Raw genomic sequence first — 24,120 nt, forward strand, 5'->3', positions numbered from 1 at the left:
CCGTGATCAGAGCTTTGTCGTAGAAAGGTACTTTGGTGACACTTTGGGTGAAAACAGGGAGAGTATTGGAGTATCTGAAGACCTTCCTCAAATGTTACTTCCCACCTGGAACCTGTGTTCACCACAGTCATGCCTCTTCCCACCTAGCGACGCCCACACCTTGAGCTAATGTGGCACTTAAAAAGTGGGCATTTTAGGGCACAGACTATGTTTTGTTCATCCTGGCCCTTATCACAATTGTTTGTTATTATCATTATTATTATTATTATTATTTTAGAGAGAGAGAGAGATAGTGACAGAGAGAGCACATGAGCAGGGTAGGGGCAGAGAGAGAGGGAGAGAGAGAATCCTAAGCAGACTCCATCCTCAGCACAGAGCCTGATGTGGGGCTCGATCCCATGACTCTGGGATTATGACCTGAGGAGAAATCAAGAGTCGGACATTCAACCGAGTCACCCAGGTGCCCCCGAAATTGTTGAACTGATTTATTTCCCAGGAGAGTAAGGAAAAGAAGAAAGATAATACAAGATAAGGCAGTATAGATTTTCATTTAATCCTCTGTGCAACTATTTTAATTTCAAATTAAAATTTAAATTAAAATTTTCTGCCTGGATAGAATGTGATAAATGTATATCTTTAAACATTTCAGACTGGGAAACTCTGATCAATATTTAGGATAGAGGTGTGACTTTTTTTTTATCTGTTGGGAAATCATAATTGTGTTGTGACAATTCAATAAATTTTGAAATAAACTAAAATCATAGAATATGGCTGCTATATTCCATTGTGATAAATACGTTCTGCTGTTTATCTATGAACAAAAGTAAAAGGAATAGGAAAGTAACTGGAGGATGTCGTTAAGCACTCACGTGGAAAAAACGAATTAACGGGAGCTGAAGAAGTGACATTGGTTTAAAGGAATTGGTCAAGCAAAAAGAGTGAGAATCAGGAGCTATTCTAAGTTTTATTGTTTGTTTATTGTAGCAAAGTAGATATTCTGAAGCCCTCTCACTTTTTACATGAGAGTAACAGCTGTCGCTCATTCACAGAGTAAGTGAACCAGCCCTTTGCCTGTTGGGGAGCTGGTCCCCCTGCCCTGGTCTCCACGAGCATGTCCATCATCTCTTAAACACCAAGGAAAGCCCAGCCCGAAAAGCCCAACAGTCTTGAGTACTGGCCCAGGGTAGACACTACATGGTGTGTGGTAAAAGAGCAAGCAAGTTCGTCACACGGTTCATGAAGGGCCCGTGACCTACAACACCTAAGGCTAAAGTCAGTTCCTGGTGAAGGTTTTCGTCAGTTTCGAAGAGGCCTGTAGATAATAAATAGAGTAAAACCTTGGTTTGCCAGCATAACGCCTTCCGGAAACACGCTTGTCATCCAAAGCACTCGAATATCAAAGCAAATTTCAAGGACCACTGGCTCAGCTGTGATCACGTGACATCGGGCGTCGTGTACGACTTGTGTTGCGAGACCTCGCTCATTTACCAACTTAACATTTATTAGAAATGTCTGCCCGTCTTGTGCAAACGCACATGCGCAGAACAACTTACTTGCCATCCAGAAACTGTTTGTCTCCCGCATGCCAATTTCTTACCCAAAAAGTAACTTACTTGTGTTATAATTGTACTTTCCAAAAGGTTTTCCCTCAAACAGATTCTAGCCTTAGAATCTTATCTGCTGTCTGTCTATGAGTGGATGGCTGCTACATCACATGTAAAAAAAAAAAAAAAAACAAAACTTAGCCATGTAGGGTTTTCACTGTACTACTGGGGAAAAAAAGAACCTGGTCTATAAAGTTATAAAAACGACTATCTGGTTTACTCCAGAAAAGAACCCAAGTCAAAGGAAATGTCCGTGGTCAAGAGTGAGACTGGAAGTGTGGGAATCCAGCTCTGGGAAAACCCAGTGCAGACCCGGCAGGAAGGCCCTTCTAGAGAAGAAGCCATGCGGAAAGCTGGCTCAGACTGGAAGCGAGGTTCAGGAGGGAAATTCGTAAGCAAGGTGTCGTGGGGTCACATGGGGATCTGCCCGCTTTTACATCTCTACCCACTCGAAGGTGAGCTCACTGATCCGGTGACTTCCGTCAGCATCGGACTGAGAAATGCAGGTGCAGACTGGTATCCAGTGTTCCCCTGGCCCACCTCACTTGGCCATCCTGCCTCAAAAAAAAACCAGTTTCTAACAAAGGATGAGTCAAACCAAACTGATTCTCTCTGATTATTCTGGATCAGAATCTTAGAAGAAAACTTACGCATTTCATATGACATTGATAAAATAACTGGAGTGGATGCTGTGTACGTTTAGAAAACCTGTTGCTTTAACACAAGTCGTCTTCTTTTATATTTTGTATTATAGTCAGAGCCGAAAGGTTTGTTTATAAGATGACAGAAAAATTAACATCGAAACAAATATGACCACGAACAAAACATTAAAGGAAGAGAAACTTACCAAACTCCTTTGGCACCGTTATGGAGTAGAGGCATATTTGACCGGCCGTGTAATTATGAGGGTAGTTTGGTGACAAAACGACCCCTTCGGACCCCGTGTACTGGCCTCCGCAGGGAGCTGCAAGAGGGAGTAAGCAAACAGCATGTGCAAAACCATCGCCACACCTGCTCGCGAGGGGCGGGGCCGCAGGAGGATGAAAACACTGAGGAGATGAGCACCTCACCTGGTTTGTTCAACAGTTTAACAAAGTGGGGGGGGGGTGCCTGGGTGGCTTAGTGGGTTGAGCGTCCAACTTCGGCTCAGGTCATGATCTCACGGGTCGTCAGTTCGAGGCCCACATCAGGCTCTGTGCTGACAGCTCAGAGCCTGGAGCCTGTTTCAGATTCTGTGTCTCCCTCTCTCTAGGCCCCTTCCCCACCCCCCCCGCCACTCACTCTGTCTCTCTCTGTTGCTCACACTCTTTCCCTCAAAAATAAACATTAAAAAAATTTAGAAAAGAAATTTAACAAAGTGGCCAATGGAAAAACTACTTAACTTCGCTGTGGGAAGTGAAGGAAAAGAAAAGCGGAGATTTACCAAGTTTGAATAAAGACAACTTAGGAGAAAAACCTATGATGGTCTCAGGAAATCCCAAAACCTCTCCCAGACGTGCTAAAATGATCATGAAAATGTTAGTAAGAAACTAACAACAAGCCTGAAATGAACAGATTCCTGAGTTACTTTGAGTCTCACGAGAATTTTCTGGTTGGCATCAGTCATATTAACTGAAGAGCTACAAAAATTATTTCAGTTTTCTACTGTTTTTACATTACTACAGGGCTTAGAAAAAATAATGTTTGCTTTTAGCTTTTCATTGTTGAACTTTTCATCTCAAAGACTCAGTTCAAGAGTAGCATGTAGAATTACTAATAAGCCGGGGTCTCTTCCTGTAAGTTTGATTGAAAACTGAATTGATTCATAACGAGAAAGCCAGGGCAGATACAGTAACAAGTGTTACGTGCAGAGCTCTGTGTGTGCGTGTGTGCGTGTGTGTGCACGCACGCGCGTGTGCGTGTCTTTACTTTCCTTCTCATTATTTTATTCACTTGGGCATTACTTTTGCTAAGGAAACACTGAAAACACTGGGACAACACCGAAAATACTCTGGAAGCGTGTTCAAACAGACATTCAATTGAATCCTAGTCTCGTGACTCCCAGTTTTTTAATTAAACGCCCTATCCTTCAATCCGTCAAATGTGACTTCAGAAGACGTCCCAGTCTGCAGAGTGTGACCCGGGACAGGCACTGAACTATCAGCCTCCCGGACCCCGCTGCCTGCAGCCTGACCACGCTGCTCCTGGTCTCAGATACACCCCATGGACCTCAAGTCAGAATCATTTTTACTGTTTGAGAAAGTAGATTTGTACAACTTATTTATTCTTGATAAGACAGTTTCCAAGCACCAAAAGACAAATCAAAGGCAATATATTTAATCCTTTCAATGTTAATTAACACACTATCAAGTCCTAACTGATAGGCATTGTTCGCAACTAACAAAGCTCCTTGGACTATGTTGACATTAATGTCAAAGTACCTCATTCGTGATTTGTGAGAGTCCGAAGCCATACATCACAACAGCTTGGAAAACTGAAGTCTTATTCTAAGTTTCAAGGGAAAACAGCTTACACATCTGACAGTGTTGATCTACTTATGATCAACAGGTAGAGATTTTCTTTAACTACACTGAGTGTGGTCTTCCCGCTGGTGTCTTGATTCAGAATAATTTTATCATCCCACGACACTTACACTAACATTTTACAATTCTAAAAAGAAAAATTCTACTTTAACTTGTTGATAGAAGTTAAACTCCCAAGCTGAAGGTTCTACATGAAATGCTGGGTGACTTATTCTACTAATTTAGATACATCGCTTAATTTTTTTTTCACCTCATCCATATAAATGCAACCAGGGTATTTCAGAACTACTTTTTTCCTTAAAAGTTTACAGTTCAAATTTTAAAAAGTAAGCACCACGAAGCATAGAAATCTATTTTTTGCTCAGCCATATAAAACTCAAGCAGGTAACTGTGCAAATATCCTTTCTTTTAAACCTAGAAAATCCATCCAGTTCAAATTTTAAGCCACAGGTATAAATAAAAAGTGGAAGCAAATCACCACTGGGGTAACATCTGGATGCTCAAATGATCTGACAGACAGAAATCTTATCAAGGACACTGTGTGATGTATTTGTGGAAGTATACCTACAAACATTTATTTTGTTCAAGGACAGGATGAAAGAGAATTATTTTGTGATAACACAAGACATTAAAAAAAAAAAAAAGATGAAATGAAAGGAAACTGACCTGGCATTTTACGTCCACTGCTTCCTTGATGCATTGGGTTGTGCTTACACGTTCTAGATAGGCACCAGAACTATTTTGCACACAAGCAAACATTTGTGAAATTGACAAAAATATGTATATGATTTTCATTTCATTCTTAATGATTATTCTGTCCGTGTTACTGCGCTGACCTCAGACGCAGATAGGTATGGTCTTTTCCGTAATGGGCATTATTTTACGTTAATGTGATAAAAGAAAAATAAAGATGTTCTTGTTCTTTGGTAATTAATGAATGAAACAGATAATTTTCTAAATGAATAAAGAGCAGTAACACCATAAGTACAGATGGTAACAAGAACTCACTCATCCATCTGGTTAACTGGAATGTACGTCTCATATGTAAAGGCAACAAAATTCAATCGAATTGAATGTAAACTGAAACAACACAGCTAACATCCTGACCCGTGAAACGGGCTCTGGGTTGTTTCAATTTCAGTTCAATTTACAGTAAATTTCAGTGAAGAAAAACTGCAGACAACAGATGAATCACCAAGAAAAAAAAAATCATATTCTACATTTAAAATAAACTAGTCCAGAACGTGCAGCCTGCATTCCATAATATATGGAATATTCAAATGTTTTTTTTAATGTTTTATTTATTTTTGAGAGAGAGAGAGAGAGAGAATGAGTGGGGGAGAAACAGAGAAAGAGGGAGACACATAATATGAAGCAGGCTCCAGGCTCTGAGCTGTCAGCACAGAGACTGATGCAGGGCTTGAACCCATGAACCGTGAGATCATGATCTGAGCCGAAGTTGGACACTTAATAGACTGAGCCATTCAGGCTTGAAATGTTTACAATATAGCAGAAATCCCTGGTTTAGCTGGTCATCTAAATGATCCACACGTAGTGATTCATGCACAAAATGTGTTATTCCCCATGACAGATCCAAAATAAACTATGGGGGGAGGTAATTTCTACTTTAATGATTTGGTATTTTGAGTTCTACTTAAATGTAAATAAATAGCATAAATAAAAATTTATGTGTTGTGCACTTTGATGACAGGTAAACAGAAATTGCTCTTGGCTTTATGGGTCTTCAAACACAGAAGAAGAAATAGTCTCTAATTTAAAATTTGATTCTGTATCTATTATCCAAATGTGACTTCTTTTATTTATGTTTATTTTGTGGCTATCATTCCCCCACAGGTTCAAATTGTATTTGAGTTTAATACAAATTTAATTCCTCCTGCATTATTATTTAACAAAGTCTAAAACTCACGTTCTTTCTTATTTTTCTCTGGTCCCCATATATATATATCCTCTATGGAGATGTCTGAAGAGGGATATTACCACACCTGGGATGTACAGATCATTTAGTGGAATACAAGAAAAAATATTAGAACCTCTGTAGAAAGTTATATCCCGGGAGGTGTTTCTGTTCACACATTATCTACGCGGGATGTCTGCTGGGAACTGCGGTGTGTGTAAGGGCATTGCACTTATTGGGGTTTCCTGTTCAACAGTCACGACGTGACTGGATGTCAGACCAAGAGTCCGCCATCATTGCCCTCTGGTTTATTAAAAGGATCATGTATTCCATTTACATGTAGATTAAGATCTACATACAGAATCCAGATTTTCTATTTATTGAGCCCCTACTTTGTCTGAGACAGCCATAGGCATATCCCATTTAATCTTTCCAACACTGGTGAGGTAGGCATTCTTACGTCCTGAGCCCTAGGTGGTGCAGCCAGAATTTGGCCGCCTCTAGTTGGATAACCCCTGGGCCCTGCTCTGATCCCCACCCTCAGAACCTCTCCCCTGGAAAGTGGGGTCCTCAAGACCTAGGTAAGCAGCCTGCAGGCAGCCCTGGACCCACTTCTGGGACGGCGATCTAGGACCCTAGGCTCCCGTGAGAGCACTGCCTGGGTTCCACTGTGTCACCTCCCAGACACCCCTCATGTTAGTTTTTAGGAAATTTAGCGGGAAGGACCCCAAAACTGCCATGTTGTCGCACCTGCCCAAAGCAGCTCACACGGTAACTTAACTATGTGGCTTTTCAGCATTTTTCATTGAATGGAGCCAGGGGAGGCACTGACTCACAAGCTGGCCTTCATGGCCACGACTTAAATACACTGCCTGGTGCTAAAGTTTACACACTTCCCTCATAAATTTGCTTTCTATATATGCATATTATTTTTACATATACATGTACATGAATCATGGACATCACACACATATATCTAATCTACATTTAATATATATTTTATTTAATGTAATGTATTTATTTCAATATCTATATTTAGTATATACTGAAATATATATACACGTATACACCCTATAAGTATAGAGGGAAATAAACCTAAAAACATAATAAAAATATATATTACTTATGTATATTAGTTATCCATCAACATTATATTTATTATATTAATGTTATATATTATTGGTGTATAAATATATATATTTCAATATATATTATATATGTTTATATATTATTAATATAAATAATACTTTTTATTATGTTTATAGGTTAATTTCCCTTTACACTTATAGGTGTGTATATGTGTCTGTACATAAAGAGTAATTTACATATATAACAAGTGGCTTCCAAAATCTCAAAAGTAAAAAATAACAATAAACACTGAAATAGAAGTTTTAGATTGCTTTTTAAGAATTTGAGATGAATGATGTTTCTCAGGCCCTTCCAAATCTATGAGGTTACTGGGCATTTTATTTTACGTATATGGCATTATTTATATTTTATAAAGGGCATGTCCATTTTAAATATAATTAAAATGTGACATATTAAGTCTCTACAAAATGTAACATAAATATACGTGGATTTTTACGTATCTATCTTGTTAATGGTTATTTCTTTTTGAGAGAGAGAGAGACAGAACATGAGTGGGGGAGAGGGAGAAAGAGAGGGAGACACAGAATCTGAAGCAGGTTCCAGGCTCTGAGCTGTCAGCACAGAGCCCGATGTGGGGCTCGAACCCATGAACCACACTCAAAATCATGACCTGCGCTGAGTCGGATGCTCAACTGACTGAGTCGCCCAGGCGCCCTGATTTTTACATCTTTTACAGCTATCGTTTCATATGATTATTATGATAGGTCCACAGAGGGTATCAGGCAAATATCACCGTTGTCCCTGACGAGAAGACACAGAGGCCCACAGGCACTGAACCACCTTCCCACCTCGCACATGAGGTTAAGAGTGGATCTGGAACTGGACTCCTCTCTGGCTTTTCCTCAAGACCGAAATAAGGCAGGCAGGCACACGGCCACCCCTATCCCGGGCCCCATGGCGTTGGGGGAACGCAGATTTGCAACAAGGAAATCCCACAGGGTCCCACACGCACTTTGCAGTTAACATGAGTTATGAGGCTGGCCAGCTTCCTCACCCTCCACAGAAGAGATTACAACGCTGAGGACCCAAACCTTACTGGTTAAGTTCAGACGTTAATGAAACACATGGAAACGCGCACTATGCATGGGGGTGCCATGGTGTATTTGCTTCCCTCTCTCAGCATCGTTCACTCTTTCAGACCTGGAATCTGAGAAGCATCGATGAATCTGTTTTCATTTTGGTTATTAAAACATGCCAGATTGGGAAGATTTAACAGGCTGCATAATTTTCCATGAAAATTTATTTTTAGCTTTTCACTAACTTATTCATTTCCTCTAGAAACTTGTGTGAAGTCCTTACTGTGCCAGAACCCAGTGCTGAGTCCTGGCAAGGTGGCTTCTTAAATCGACAAGTTCTTGGGTTCACACACAGACTTAGGGGCACGGATGTCACAGTGCGACCAAGGGCGTTACGTTGGTTTGTTTCTTTTGTTTAATTTTTAAATTTGACCAATTTGGTCTGGAGGGACCAGTAACGTGAGCTGTCCTGAGTGGGGGAGAAAAAGAAAGCTTTTGGTAAGTTCATTATATCTAACTAAACTGGTACCTGAGTTCATCCTAAAATAACTTGGAAATCATTTTTTTTTCCTGCAAACACCATGGGCTTTACCATCTTCTTTTTAATGTGCATCATCTCAGGGTAGAGGTTACGAGTCATATGCCCAAAGCTGGAACACTTTGGTCTACGGACAGTCCTATGAAATCACTGACTAGATTAACATACGGACACGGCCAGAGACCCGGAAATCTACATCTGTCTCTCTGTCACTGCACTGTCCGGGGTAACTGCCACCAGACTGCTGTCACTGTAGGTCAGTTCTGTCTCTTCTTTTTTTCAGAGAGAAAGAGAAGGAGAGAGAGAGGGAGAGAGTGCCACGAGCTGGGGAGGGACAGAAGGAGAGAGAGAATCTCAAGCAGGATCCACTGACAGCACGAATCCTGACCCAGGGCTCACTCCCACAGCCCTGTGAAATCACGACCCGAGCCGGAATCAAGAGTCAGACACTCAACTGAGCTGCTCAGGTGCCCTAGTTCTGTCTGCTCTTGAAGGTTGATCTTACCGTTTAATATGTGGATTTAGTAAGTGAATACCCATATAAAGAATTACAACTGGGGCGCCTGGGTGGCGCAGTCGGTTAAGCGTCCGACTTCAGCCAGGTCACGATCTCGCGGTCCGGGAGTTCGAGCCCCGCGTCGGGCTCTGGGCTGATGGCTCGGAGCCTGGAGCCTGTTTCCGATTCTGTGTCTCCCTCTCTCTCTGCCCCTCCCCCGTTCATGCTCTGTCTCTCTCTGTCCCAAAAATAAATAAAAACGTTGAAAAAAATTAAAAAAAAAAAAAGAATTACAACTAGTGATATTTGGGGGGAGAATGACACATGAATATATACACATATATACATGTGTATACACACACACACACACACACACACACACACACACAGACATGGAGACATTGAAATACAGAGGCAGAGACAGAAGCAGAAGAGTGCATCTGGAGACTGTTACTTAGTACCTCTTAATGCACATCAGGCCTAGAATATTAAAAAACAAAGAAGTTAAAAATGCCAGACTATCTGAGAGAAAAATGTCACCCCTCCCCGAAGCCTGTGACAATGGCCATACATCAAATGATCAAGGCATGTGAAATACTTAGTCCGCATTGGCTCTGTAAGGGAATCTAACCCTAACCACTGGTTAGGGGACTACAGCACCGAAGCGTGACAGCATTTCTAAAATGAGACATTGCATTCTAAATTAAAAGTAAAATGAGATGTTGTATTCTAATTTTTTTAAACATTTATTTATTTTTGAGACAGAGAGAGACAGAGCATGAGCAGGGGAGGGGCAGAGAGAGAGGGAGACACAGAATCGGAAGCAGGCTCCAGGCTCCGAGCTGTTAGCACAGAGCCTGATGCGGGGCTTGAACTCATGAGCCGTGAGAGCATGACCTGAGCCCCCCAGGCACCCCTGAGACGTTGCATTCTAAAGTAAAAGTCAAATGAGACCGTGCATTCTAAAGTAAAAGTGTTATGAAGGACAGCACAGGGCCCACGCGTACCGTTGCAGGAAGGCAAGGCCTGACTCCAGGCAGGTTTTCCGTCCGCTCCGATCACACACGTGATGGAGGAGGGGTCCACAATCTTGTAGCCAGAGTCACACTGGTAGGTCACGGTTGAGCCAAGCTTGAAGTCCGTGCCAACGCGTGTCCCGTTCATTATATTTCCAGGGTCGAAACAGGCTTCCCGGGGCTTCTCTGTAGAAGCAAAGGTCACCTCCGTAAGGGCAGGGATCTTAAGCTTCTGTCTGTTTCTCTGTTTGCTTGCTCATTTTATCTACTGCCTACAACAGTGCCTGGTATATGAGAAAAGCTCAAAAAGTATTTATAGATGGACAAATAACCAAGTTAGTAGCTAAGTATCAAGTTAATATTAATCACATGTCATTATTAATGTGATAACTACCAAGTTAACAATTCAATAACACGGAAATAGGAAAAACTCCAACTTAATACAATTACACTTCTTTTCTTAAAACCACATTTTACTACAGAATCGTTATTGAATCACTTTCATTTAGGTAAAAAACACAACATTACTTTTTACAAGTTTTTTGGTTTTTTGTTTTTTCTTTTTGCTATGGAACCTAGTACTGAAGCAAAGAAAGTGAGGCTGGAAAAGTTGAGGTCATTTCCTACCTCTGCACTTAAATCATGCTGATGTGAAACCACACGCCCTAGAGGCCATGAGAGAATCCGGCCACTCCAGGGGTCGGGCTCGGTGTGTGCCAGTGCTCAGCACTTGATACCGGGAAGAGGACACCGGCAGGGAGGACAGGAGAAGTTCCGGGCCTCCCACAGGGCTCCCTCCCTGCACTTGGGGGCACAGCGCCTGGCGGCGGGGTCGGGACCAATGGCTAAGCGCCTTTCCTTGTCTTCTGCTACTTCTGTTTTTCACAGCCTCTCCTGGAGAGCTTTGAAAACATGAAGAGCTGTGGCCCCCAGTTCGACAGCTGCCCTGGTCTTGAAAGAACCCACACAAAAGATGCACGTCTCTCTTCCTACCCTTAGGAATGTACCTCCTTCCTCCTTTAGTCCCTCGTCCAGCCGAGGAGGCCCTGGAGAGCACAAAGTGCACAGGCAGGCAGTGACAAATGTCCATCCTTATGTTTAGAGGAGGGGTGGTGCTTTGCAGCTCATTCTAGAATGGGCACTGTCATGGTGAAGTGCACATCTGTGAGTTCTCGTTACTCCAGAAACTGTCTGATGATATGGTAAATGCCTAAATGTGCTGTTTTTCATTATTCATAAACATTAACAGATCCCATCCCCAAAGCACAAGAACTCTTCTGACTGCTGAGTTATATAATATTTTTCTCTTAGGCATTTTAATAAGAATCAGTAAGTTTGTAGATTTTGGTGTTTAGAAGGAAATAGATTAATTTTCTACCTAAAATCATATAAAGAAACATAAGTCCATTGAAGCATTAACAGACATGAAATGTGTCCTGTGTTTTATTTGACAATTCTAATCACTGATAAGTAACTCAAGTTTAAATCAGTATACATATTTTCATTATTTTTTTAAAGCGCTCACTAGTCTGAATTGATATTTCATTAAGTCCTTTTCTCTAATTCTTTGTCATATATCTTGTATGTTCTTGGTTTCCATGAGACATGGATTTGAAAAGAATGTGATTATTTTCATGGACGCTATAGAAAAATGCTTAATTTAGGGTGTTTTGTGTTTGAGTTTGTCTCTATTTTCTCTGGCAACAGGTGATGAGGGGGGTCCCAAACGAAGTGGGAGACACCCATCTGGTGGGCAAACAAGGAAGCTTGCCTTGGCTGGGGCTCCTCATGAACCAGTGCCCATGGGTGGTGGAGACAGGTGAGGGCCACAAAATCACACGTTGAAAAGCAAGGAGATAAAACTACTATTCTGATGTACTTAACCTTAGTCATTCTGAAGAAACAAATGAGAGGATATTAAAACACACGTTAAAATAATAACAATTATTTTTTTTTAGTGTTTCTTAATTTTTGAGAGAGAGAGAGAGAGAGAGAGAGAGAGAGAGAGAGAGACTATGACAATGAGCAGGGGAGGGGCAGAGAGACAGGGAGACACAGAATCGGAAGCAGGCTCCAGGCTCTGAGCTGTCAGCACAGAGCCTGACGCGGGGCTCGAACTCACGGACCGTGAGATCATGACCTGAGCCGAAGTCGGACGCTTAACCAACTGAGCTGCCCCAACTCTTAAATGTCATCAAATCCTTCAATACACACATCATAATTTATTTTTACATGACTATGAATTGGGGGAAAAAAGAAATTATTCATTTTTCTTTTTTCCTTTCAGCAAAGGTAGAAATGTGTCTCTGGATTTTCTTCCCCACTGTAAATATCGAACATTATGTTATGCGAGCATTTTATGTATGAAACAGTCACAAAAGAGCTCAGAGATAAATGCTTACAATGAATAAACCTTGATACAAATTATTTGACACACAAATTAAGCTGATCACAGTACCTTTAAATTCAATCGCAAACCCCGACAAGCCCACGGAAGCATCACTCCGAAAAGCCAGAAAAAGACTATTTCCACTACTCTCTATTCTTTCTGGGGCTTGAGAACCCTGGAAACTTCCAAGGAGAGGTCTGTTGGAATCTTCTCCTTCATAGATATGTAGGAAATCATAACTGGGCTCCATGTTGAAACTAAAGGAAAGAGCATTCATCAGGTTCGGCACCGAACACGTGTCTCGTATTTCCTCCAGACTACAAGCACACAGTGAGTTCACTTACCTTCATGCAACGAATTTTAAAAACCCAAACAACCCAGAAGTTAAATGTAAAAATAATTTAAATGTGACAGTAGCAATGTGTGTAACTAATATGAATGATCAATACTGTTAGCATGAGACATAGTGACTGCTATATTCAAAATGGTAGGAGTTTATACTCTGGTTTCCCTTCAGATCGTATAAATGTTTCATCTTTTACAAAATGGGAGGAGTCTGAAGATATCTGTAAGACAATGATTCCTAATAACGTGGACAGAATATCTCTTCCCTACACCCAGGAAATTGCTAAAGAAATATGGTTTGAAAGAAAGGGGTTCGAAAGGGAATTCCCACCGATATTTGATTTTTACATGAATATTATTAGTTTGAAAAATAGGTATCCTCGATATCGCTATCCTTAATTTTTTTTTTTTAATTCTCTGTTTTTACTTTTAAAAATGCAATTGCCTCTACTTGGTTGGGTCAGTCGGCTGACGTCAGTCATCCCTGGGATGGCACGAGGAGTGGTAGGCGCCCACTCCGTTTCATGTTCCTACATCATTGACTTTTCCCAATCTTCTCTTCCTGCCCCACACCCCCCGCCCCACCCTGCTCTCCCCACTTCTCTCTCTGTGTCTCTCTCCTCTAGTATTAAATACCCTGGTAATCCCCAAAGTTCTCAGGTGGGATGTGGCTTTCCGTGTCTCTGCCATTTTTGATGAGAAGGTGGATGACGGTCTGGGCGCTTCAAAAACGTGCACGCTCTCAGGTGAAACACTAAAGCTGGAACAGACGATAAGATCTCGAGGAGATCAGAATTAACCGACAAATTAGACAAAGGTTTCAAGTAATGCCTTCTGACTGGCCTTCCACCTCTTCCTCATCTCTGAGCCTTCAGCAAGGACTCATTCTGAGCAGCGTCCACTCTGTCTCCCTTCAGTTGGCAGCGTATTTGGATAATAGGGATGGTGAGTCAGGAAGCTTTATCATCACTAACGTGGACGTTGTTTAAGTGGCTCTAGTTTATCTGGAGATCCAGGCGATGAAACAGGAACAAAAGGTCTCTCAAGAAATTGCCCCAGGTGTTCTGAAGGAAGCCACCGAGAGTGGGCACCACGGAGGACCCAACATTAACACCGCACCTCGTCCTGAATCGTGCCATCCCAGTTTATGCCAAGGCTACACTGGGCCCTGCGGGAAGTCCCTGGACATAGTTTTTAAGGGCGCTTTAAAAGATTCCTTAGTCTGCTTATTTGACAAATTCCTTAAAAATCACAAATGAAGGAGTGAAAGATCAGGCATGACCAAACCGAAAGGTGTCAGCAGGAATTGTATCAAACAGAAGAATCTGATTGGAGGAAGGATTTTATTTGGGACACTTTATAAGAATGCTATTAGAAGCTGGGGATGCTGTGTCCCCATTAACCGTTAGAGCTTATTACTGTTACAGATTATATTTGAGCACTGGAGATACACTGAGTCACAGAAAGGAAATATAGTCTGACCTCTCTCGCGTGCTCTCTTTTTGGATATACCATAATCCATGCACTAAAGTCTGGAGTGACATTTGTAATTCATCATGATTCTACTTGTAAAATCCATTTTTTATGTCCTTTTTAAATTTATTTTTATTTTTTAGAGAGGGGGAAGGGGCGGAGAGAGAGGGGGGACAGAGGATCCGAAGCGGGCTCTGCACCGACAGCGGGGAGGCTCGAACTCACGAACAGTGAGATCATGACCTGAGCCTAAGTCAGACGCCTAATGGACCGAGCCACCCAGGCGCCCCTGTAAAATCCATTTTTAATTCTGCACGATCCATGAGACCCAATAAATAGGCCAAAGTGTGGCCCAGCTTTTGAACCAAATGTAATCTGAGTCTCAATGTGTATCTTCGGCTCCCCGGTCTACAGGGACCTGTGATGAGTCACCCTTCCCAAAGACCCCAAGACCCAGGAAAGGCCTTGGAGTGAACGTTCCAGGTCACACAGTGCTTGGTCCTTCCTGTTAGTCGTGCCATCTGCTCCCCAGCCCCTTAGAAGCACACCTGACTTTACTGACTCCCTATAAACCGTGCGTCTGGGCAGCGCGTGTCAATGCCAGTGTCTCTTTGCTTGGGGAGGTGAAATCCTGTCCCCACCCAGCACTTCTGGCTCCCTGCTCCCATCTACTGAGTAGACCCAGTCATAAGGCTTGAGGGTCACTCCCACCTGAGCACCTGCAGCTTGTCTGGTTGTCCGCGTCTTGGGAGAAGTCACACATGTGTGATTTTTCCGTGACACTGGGTCAGCTAATGACTTAAGAATCTAGAAGTTGGAAGAAAACTTGGAGGTTTTCTACTTCACCTCTCTTCCAGAGAGGTGGGTAAAATAAATAGGAAAAACAAAAACCTCTATAAAGCTGCCGCCTGTCTATACTATCAAATGGATCGCCCTGAGGGAACCTTGATAATTAGTCACTAGGACACACTGGAGGGTAGGAAACTCCTACTTCTAAGGCCCCGTGTTCTCTAAAAGGCTTTCAATTGTTCATTTACTTCTAATCTCACGGTGTCAGAGGCATCTCCAGGTTTTAAGGCGTTGGTAGAAGTTAGCATTCACAAAACCTACAGAGATACCCAAAAATACAGCTGCAAATGTTCGGTGGTTTCGCACAAGGGCTGAGTGAGTGGCATAATAAGGGTTCATCACTGGGTAAATTTATAGCAGCTTGAGTAAATTGAAGACATGATGGCTTATCAGGATGACTTAACATTTGGAATCAGGGACATTTAAAATTATACTGATTCAGATCCCATCAGGAGGAGAAAGTGAAAGATAATCATGGCCAGGCCTGGGTTGGTGACGTAAACATCAGAAGAGGAAACGTGTTCAACTGACAGATAAATATACTTAGACCACTTCACCCTGGAGAGCTAAGAGATCAAGAAGATGGCCTCTAGAACCAGGTGCCTTTTAAAAAGTCCCTTCATTTAGTTCAATCAATAATCAAAATACAAAGGCGAAGATCGTGGGATTTGGAAAAAATGCAACTATCATACACCAGATATGAATAAATAGGATAGTCCTATAGAATTTACATTTATAAAATAATCACAATGTTTGAAACTCCGTCATCTGGTTTAGCAGGGATAAGTCAGCAATCATTTTTTAAAGAGTAATGTCTATTAATTCAGACTTTACATCAACCGCATTTAGAGGAATTTCTATTTTCAAAGTTCTATGAAGTCATGATATTTCAGTGATGGTATAACAGGGCTACCTGTGGGAACGTCAGACAAGACGTATTGCGGAAACGATTTCGTTATCACGCATTTAGAGAAATACTCCTATTGTCTCTGTAGTGCCCTGATGAGAAATCATACTAAGTGTACCTGTACCACTTTTTTATTACTCTTCTTGAATATTCTGTAAATTCAGCCTTCTCATGTGGAACATATTGCATGCGGGATAGTATTTAAAAGTAATTCCTGCCATGTTCTAATACAAGCAGACTTCTCGAAAGCAAAAGTACATACACGTGTATTTCATTTAGGTCATTATGCAGCCCCATGTAGTAACTATTCGAATAACATCTACGGCGTCACTCAAGGTAAAACCAGGTACTTTATGACGGGATATGTGAGGTAGTTTTTCGGTGTGACACTTGAAAAGTCTACTCAAGGGGGATTCAGCAAAAGACAGTACCTTTTGAATATCAAGGCGATGACGAAGTCTGGATTCACTTTTATTCTCCAGTCACATTCTTTCCCGGGAGGATATGGCTGCGGGTAGTTAGGTGACAGAATGACACCCGCTGGGCCCGTCAGGTTCCCTCCACACGCAGCTGCCACGGAAGAGGGACAATGCTGGTCAAGGTGAAGTAGGACATCACAGAATTCATCAAGGGCACTCAGCATGTGTCAGGTTAGTAGACAATTATCTGGATGAAAATTTAAGGCCCAGGAGGTCTGTATGTTTTTCATGGACTTGTTCATGAATTTCATACAATGTCCCACCCTGCTTTTACGGAGGATTTGTAACTGTTGACAAATAAAGTTCAGTTGCTATGATTTTAAGCTCTACCCAGTTAAACAGATGACTTTACTCCCCCACACTCCTACAATGCACACAATACACGTTACAGAAACACTTGGAAAGGGAAGGAAATGGCCACGAATGTCACGTTATGGTCCTGCTGATTCTCCTGTCCTGTCGTAGGGTTCACAAAGTCATTGCTGACTTCTTCTAGAAGGCATGCTTCCTGTTCACCTGTGTCTCACTAACACCTGGCACAGTTGTGATCAGGTATTCAGGGAATATTTGTGGAGTGAATGAATACACGTTATGCCAGGTTTTCCCCAGAGTCCTCTGATATACGTAAGGTTTGGGATACGATTCAAAATGACAAAACTAACACAAAGTTTAAGTGACATCTGGGAATATGGAACACGTAACAGACTGAGCCAGAACATCAATCTGGAAAATAGAATGTAATCACAATGCTCAGCATGTTAGTATCAGAGAACAGTGCTTTAGATGATACTCATCAATCTACTTGGTTTTTACCTATCATTTTTTCACTACCTGTGTTTACATTTATGTTAGGAAGATAATAATTATGAAGTTCAGTGGTGTTAATAGGCAAGCCAATTTTCGTTCTTGAACTTCAAAGTGTTTAGGATGGTTTCATACATAGGATTTCTGTCAAATCTTCCATCATGTTTAAAGGTGTTAAAACACTGCAAAATTCACAGGTATACATTTTAGATGCACGGGTGAATATACAAGATTTATGGTTCTTCACAGCAAATACAGTGATTGCTCACCAAGTTGTCTTAAAAAAATCAGCCCAATTAAATTATAATGTTCTCCCTAAACTATATATCTTATTTCACATCACTGGCCATATATCCATTTAAGAGAAAAAAAAATGGTAAGTAGAAAAAGAAACACCCTAACTGGCAATCTTTTATACAGAGACATACATACAGATGACTTTTATTGTGAATAATGCCAGTGTACGTGCTTTCTAATTTTTGTGACGATTGTGTCTTTGAATACTCACTTAACATTCCTGAAAACTTTAATTTTCCATAAGAAGAAATGTAACACATCCCATTACTTTCTGTTATGATTTCAGTCTCACTAAAGGCAAACTCTAAGTAGTATCACTAGTATTATAATAAATTCAGATATACATTCAAGAGTAATATAATTTTCACAAAAATGGCTAAACCCACATGTCCCCCCAGCATCGAGTGTGACTGTAATAAACTCTGCTGGGACCACTGTCTACTCGGCTCTCCCAGAATCAAGTGCACGTTGACAGAGGAAAGCCAGGCAAGGCGCGGGTGGAGGCAGGTGGCGCTGAGATGGAGGGAGCAGGTACCTCCGGGTCTAGAAGATTCCACCGCATGCAGGGTTTGCAAGATGCAGAATGACAGATTCAGGACACTGGCTACCAGGGTGTTGCCAGCAGGAAGAATGTGGGGGTGACACAAGGTACTGATTTAAGAGAAACCAAGAGGCATTGCTGTCTTATCCTGAGAGATCCAAGGAGGCCTTTTTCAGTGAGGTTATCCAAGAGCATCCAGGGGAATTAAGTAGCGCTGCCTGGCTGTGTTTGTTCTCTCTTTGGGTCAGGCGTTCTTCGGTTTAGTTTCATTAGGTTGTAATTTGAAAGCTTGCAAAATATTTTGGACAGGATTAGCACTGCGTACAGAACGTGACCCAGACACTTGGGGAAATACTCCAGAGGGAATGGACGTAGACACAAAACCCACAAATCTGTATCAACCCCCAGTGCCTCCTTCCCCAATCCTTAGGGTCCCCTCCTTAAGGTACCAACAGCACCTCCATCCTTCACGGTGTGAAGCAGCACACTTGAATGAGACACATGCGTGTTTCTGCTTTGATACAACGCAGCGTTCACACCATTAAATGGCATAGCTGGGCTCGAAAGAGCTGCCCTGGGGGTCAGGGCAAGAGGATGACACAGAATGAATTTCTGCAAACTTAGGGCAAATTCTTGCTCTTGAGAGCCATTTACAACTTGGAGTTGCAGAAAAGGTACTGCAGCCTGTACGAGGCAAGAGAGATCATGGGGACTTTGAGGGATCCTCGTGCAGAACGAGAAAGCGGTGAGTGTCCTCTGGTCTGCAGAGGAGTCCTCGGGAATCGGCTAAAAAAATCCCAAAGGTAGTGCCTCATTCGTTGGAGTCCTTTGATAAGTGAAAAAAGGGAGCTATCCAACCAGTCCACAGCAAAAATCAGCAGCATCAGACGAGGTGGTGGAAATAAGAGCAACATGCCAGCAGGTGAGAGGCTAAGGGATTTCAGAAAAGAGAGAGAAAGAAACGAAGATACGAGGGGAAACACTAATAATAATAAAAGGGGAAAAAGAAATTAGCGGGCCACCCAGCGCTGGGTCCAGCGCTGACTTTGACTCAGGTCATGATCTCATGGTTCATGGGTCCGAGCCCCGCGTCGGGCTCTGTGCTGACAGCTCAGAGCCTGGAGCCTGCTTCGGATTCTGTGTCTCCCTCTCTCTGCCCCTCCTCTGGCTCATGCTCTCTTTCTCCTTCAAAAATAAATAAACATTAAAAATAACAATAAAAAAAGAAATAAGAACAGGGTTTTGGGTTTTGTTTTTTTTTTTTTTTGGCCTCCTTTAAGGAAAATAAACACTCACTCATGGCTCTGTTGGTAATGTAAATTGGTGCAACCCTTCTGAGTTTTGAAAAACGTTTTAAAAGCTTAAGAAACACATACGTGTGTAGAAATACGTCATTTAAATAATCAGGGGTGTGTGTTGCAACAAGAGGGTTCATTCTGGCAATCTTTGTGGTAGGGGGAAGACTGAAGCGATTCTGAGTGCACAGTCAGAGGGGAGGGGAGCAGTCCGTGTGGGCGGGTCCACTCAGATGCCGTGCAGTCATGAAGAACACGCAGAAAGCACATCACGGCACAAAAAGATCCTCATTTTGCTTTGTGCTGGTAAGTCAAAGTGCAATTGACACAACAGGATGCTGTCACTTAAAAACATTTTGGAAATAGATTCGATAAACATAAAATAATTAGGAAGCTTACTTACGTATGTTTGTGTTAATAGTATTTGCCTCCAAGTAGAAAGATGACAGCTTTTTGTCCTCTTTCCCCCCTTAACTAAACATGCATTATTTTTTAATAAGGGGGAAAAAAAAGGCTTGAAGATAAAAGAAAAACTGTTTTAAATCAGAAGAACAGAATTTATGTGCGTGCTAAGACATGATCAGCTGATGCCCCAGTTGACAAGTTTCTTACAGAGGACATAAGCCTCGTTTCTGGGAAAGAAAAAAAATGTACATATACGTATATATATGTATGTATGTATATGTATTTAAAATGTAATGAAAAGGTAAGATTCACTTATCCCCAAATACACATATACACATTTTCTATTTTCCCGTTACATAATACCTATATGCATAGGCCTGGCTGCCAAGATAATTGATATTCATTTACCTGCAGGTGAGTTTAGCCCGTCCTTGGTGCTGATGCTCAATGCAGAAGAAACACTGCCTGTTTTCTCTGCTGAGAACTGGCTTATCTAGTCATTGCTCAAAACTATGTCACTAAGATACAAACTAACGAAAGGCGATCGATTAGTTGGGAAGATGGTCACACTTTCCCAATGTCTACATTAATGCCAACTGAGAAATAATCTCGAAGTGTTCAATGGATAGATGCACGGCTCCCCCATGAGACTAAAATCATGCAAACTGGGGGGAGTCGTTCCCAATTTAAAAACAGGGTGATGGTTTAAAATGCTCGTTGCATTTATAGGCAATCACTCTATCTTAAAAAGAAGCACGCAGAAATCTTGCAAATCTCCAGATGAGGCGGCTTGGAATGAAATGCAGCATGGCGCCCACCGAGTTATGAAAGGTAGACGCGGCACAAAGCATCAGGTAAACAAAGGCAGCTGTCCGACGTGGCTGCACACGCTAACGAGCAGAACCATCGGATCCCATCCATCTTCAAACTCCTCTAAGTACTTAGTGATAAGTTATGAGCTCAGTAGCACAGCTCCCCGGGACCACGGAGAATCTCTCTACTGCTGCGCCGATGACAATAAAAATCATTTTAAATCACAGAATCCCCTCAAGTTCACCCTATGCAAAATGGCCTATTAACTATGTGCATATCATTTCATGATCACTTCCTCTCTTCACAGATTAATTAAATTTTACATTTTTCAAGCAGATCATAAAGAAGTCCAAATTCAACGGTGACAGTTCATTAAAATAATAAGGTTTAGCAGGGTTCCTTTCAAAAATAAGGTGCAAGAGGTATTTATGGTCAAACAGCTGGCCGAATGAAGGGACACTCTATATGTAATTACTATTTATACAAAAATATGTATTTCCCTAAAACCGTACTTGCGATAGAGTTCCGTGAATAGTTATTCAAACAGAAGTCTGCAAAACCAACTGCTATCCTTTGAGTAAGGTCAACCTACAAAATCCTAGTGAATTTCAAAAAGATGGTTCTCCTTTTATCTTCATTTTGACCAAAGCAGTATAATCTCTAGTTTTCGGGATTCTGTTCAAATATACTGATATTATGGAAAAACCATCTAAAAAAAGAAAATACTTCTTACTGAGTAGGTTTTGCTGAAGGGCATGTTTCTATGTCAAAAATGAGAATTGCAAAGGAAGGGTTATGAATTTTCAGCCACCCAGAATTTTAAGTCACAGTCATTTTTACAAGATCCGTTGAGGCTAGGACACGTTAGGTAACTGTCAATTACTGCCCATTAAGTAAACCGCTTCCTTTATTTCACCCAACGAAATAAAGTTTCCAGGTTTACAGTGAAGTCTCCATGGAGTCTGTGAACCAGAGGGCACGTGAGACATGTTTCTGAAGAACGAACGCATTTATGGAGCAACGTTTAGAGTGGCGTGCGTGCGTTCCGAAACAGAACATGTCTGCTTTCTGTTGTACCGTACCTATGCACGTGGGAGGGTCTGGCTGCCAGAAGAACCGGTTGTTCAGCTGCACACAGGTGATTTTCGCTTGTCCTTGGAGCTGATATCCGGCGTCGCACTGGAAGGTGACGGTATCCCCCGGCTCTCTACTATCCCCGTAGCGGGTGCCGTTCTGAGGCAGGCCTGGGTCATTGCAGGTGGACGCGATGGACGCTGCGGAACAAAGGCAATACCGGGTCAAACGATGGACACGGGGTCCCCACGCTTGCACGGGTGAGGGAGCTCTTGTGGGCCGAGGCCCTCGACTGGCATCGGGATTCTTCCGTCTGCCCCTGAATGTATGAAGAGTTCCTGTTCCCAGGGATATGTTCAATAACCTGCATCCTGAGAATGCTCACTTTGAACAGACACAAGCAAAGTGTGTTGAAAACGCAGCCAGTGACGGAACGTATCAAGGAGTTGCATTATGCTATCCTTAATAAGCACACGTACGTTCTCCTCTGCTGTTCTCGTTAACAATATCTAAACGAAAATATAAACCACGATTGAAAATGCTTAATTAAACCACCACAATCTCAAAGAACGTGGAGTAAAACAGAACAGGACAAACTCCTTTACGTTCTGGGCCTTCCAGGCAACACCTGCTCACAATGACCTTTGACGTTACAACGGGGGCCAGCGAGAGAAGACGCGGGTCGGTCTTAACCAGGATACCATTCGTGGATAGCTGTAATTTTCTTGGTGCAATTATTAATAACCCCGTTTCATGGCAAAATGATTAATAATCCCATTTCGCTCTCAAAACACTTCCAATTCGGACAAGAAATGAAACGGTCATCCTAATCTCAACAAAATTCTGAAAATGATGATTCTTGGTCCAAAAAAGAATCTAAATATTAGGAATTTCAAGTCAGTTTAGTAGAGACCAGCATCTCCAAACAAGCTGGTAAGAGAGCTTTGGGGGGACAGCCGGAACAGGAGCCTCTGAAGTCCTATGGAGCGCGTATTGTAATAGAGGCACCCAAAATCACATCCCACAAATCAGCCACCAGCCCCGTGTGAGTCCAATCAACAGAGCTACTTTCCCGCCCAGATTCTGGACCAGGATTTTAACGCCCACAATGCACTGAAACGTAATGGCCTGAAAAGTCCTGTCACTGTCTCCAGTTTCTGTCACTGCTTCGTACTTGATGTTTTACTAAAACTTAGGAAGACGCCCATCAGGGTCCAAAACTGAAAAGAATCTTTTGGATTCCATTCTCACTTTCACCTACAACGGCGAGCTCGCTCCCTCTTCAGGGCCGAAGGGACTGTGATGGAAAGTTAGCTCTTCTTGTGGAGGGCGCCAGGGCACAGAACACCCGCTTCCTGAGCGAGACAGAAAGGGAAACGTGACTGCCCCACAACCCAGCCAGCATGCTGCCCATCCTGATGTGTGCGGATTGCCAGAAACGTGCGGGCTTGGATCGTGTGCTTTGGGTTTCCCGTCTGGTTCGGTCTGGGAATTCTGGGACCTCGCGACGTATCTGGCTAGACAGCTGTGATTTCACTAAAAGCGAGGACACGCAAAACAGTGCAGGACGCGCCCTGTGTTCTCTGGGGGGAAGGGTTCGGCTGTGCAGGTTTGAAGGTTGAAGGAAAAGTACGAAGAGGTCAGGCTTGCCTCAGTGCCCAGCCTTGCCCCCTGGGACCCAGATCGCCTCAACTCACTGACCTTCAGCTAACTAATCGGAACAAATGGAAAATATCTAGCTTATTGAATCTGTCGTGAACATCACGTGTGGCACCTTGCAAACCCGTCTCTCCAAGCTGACTGAAGGCACAGGTTGCCTCACCCAGACACCATTTTTCACTAATTGGCTTTTATTATATATTGAAATACAGAACCACGAAGATCTAAAACACTATTAAAAACACAAAAAATGGAACAACTATTACACCATTCGGATTAAAAAACAGAATGTTATCACTCAGCCATATTATCAATACATATCGATGCCTGCACTCTCCCCTCTCCACCCCTGCCCCTCCACTCCCGATGAAGTCACTATTCTGAATTTCATGGTTATGATTCTGTTCCTTTTCTTGATAGTTACCATAAATGGATGCATCCCGACAGTGGCTGCATGGGTGGCCTCCCTTTTGAATTTCTATGAATGGAATCACACATTATGGCTTCTTACGAGACTTTCTATTTGCTCAGTAT

The 24,120-nt window shown here is 42.3% G+C and overlaps 1 protein-coding gene across 2 annotated transcripts in view; it reads right to left on the reverse strand.

Annotated features, from left to right (window-relative positions):
- Window positions 1-24,120, reverse strand: part of CSMD1 (CUB and Sushi multiple domains 1) — a 2,022,422-nt gene that overhangs the window by 252,800 nt on the left and 1,745,502 nt on the right. For both annotated transcript variants that reach the window (XM_043557450.1, XM_043557440.1), the window contains exons 27-31: window positions 21,936-22,127; window positions 16,651-16,789; window positions 12,715-12,902; window positions 10,248-10,442; window positions 2,452-2,568 (exon numbers count right to left, since the gene is read on the reverse strand). In XM_043557450.1, coding sequence (XP_043413385.1) covers window positions 2,452-2,568; window positions 10,248-10,442; window positions 12,715-12,902; window positions 16,651-16,789; window positions 21,936-22,127 — 831 coding nt within the window. The remainder of the gene's footprint in view (window positions 1-2,451; window positions 2,569-10,247; window positions 10,443-12,714; window positions 12,903-16,650; window positions 16,790-21,935; window positions 22,128-24,120) is intronic.

Source organism: Prionailurus bengalensis, chromosome B1, assembly GCF_016509475.1.
Source record: "Prionailurus bengalensis isolate Pbe53 chromosome B1, Fcat_Pben_1.1_paternal_pri, whole genome shotgun sequence".
Lineage (NCBI taxonomy): Eukaryota > Metazoa > Chordata > Mammalia > Carnivora > Felidae > Prionailurus > Prionailurus bengalensis.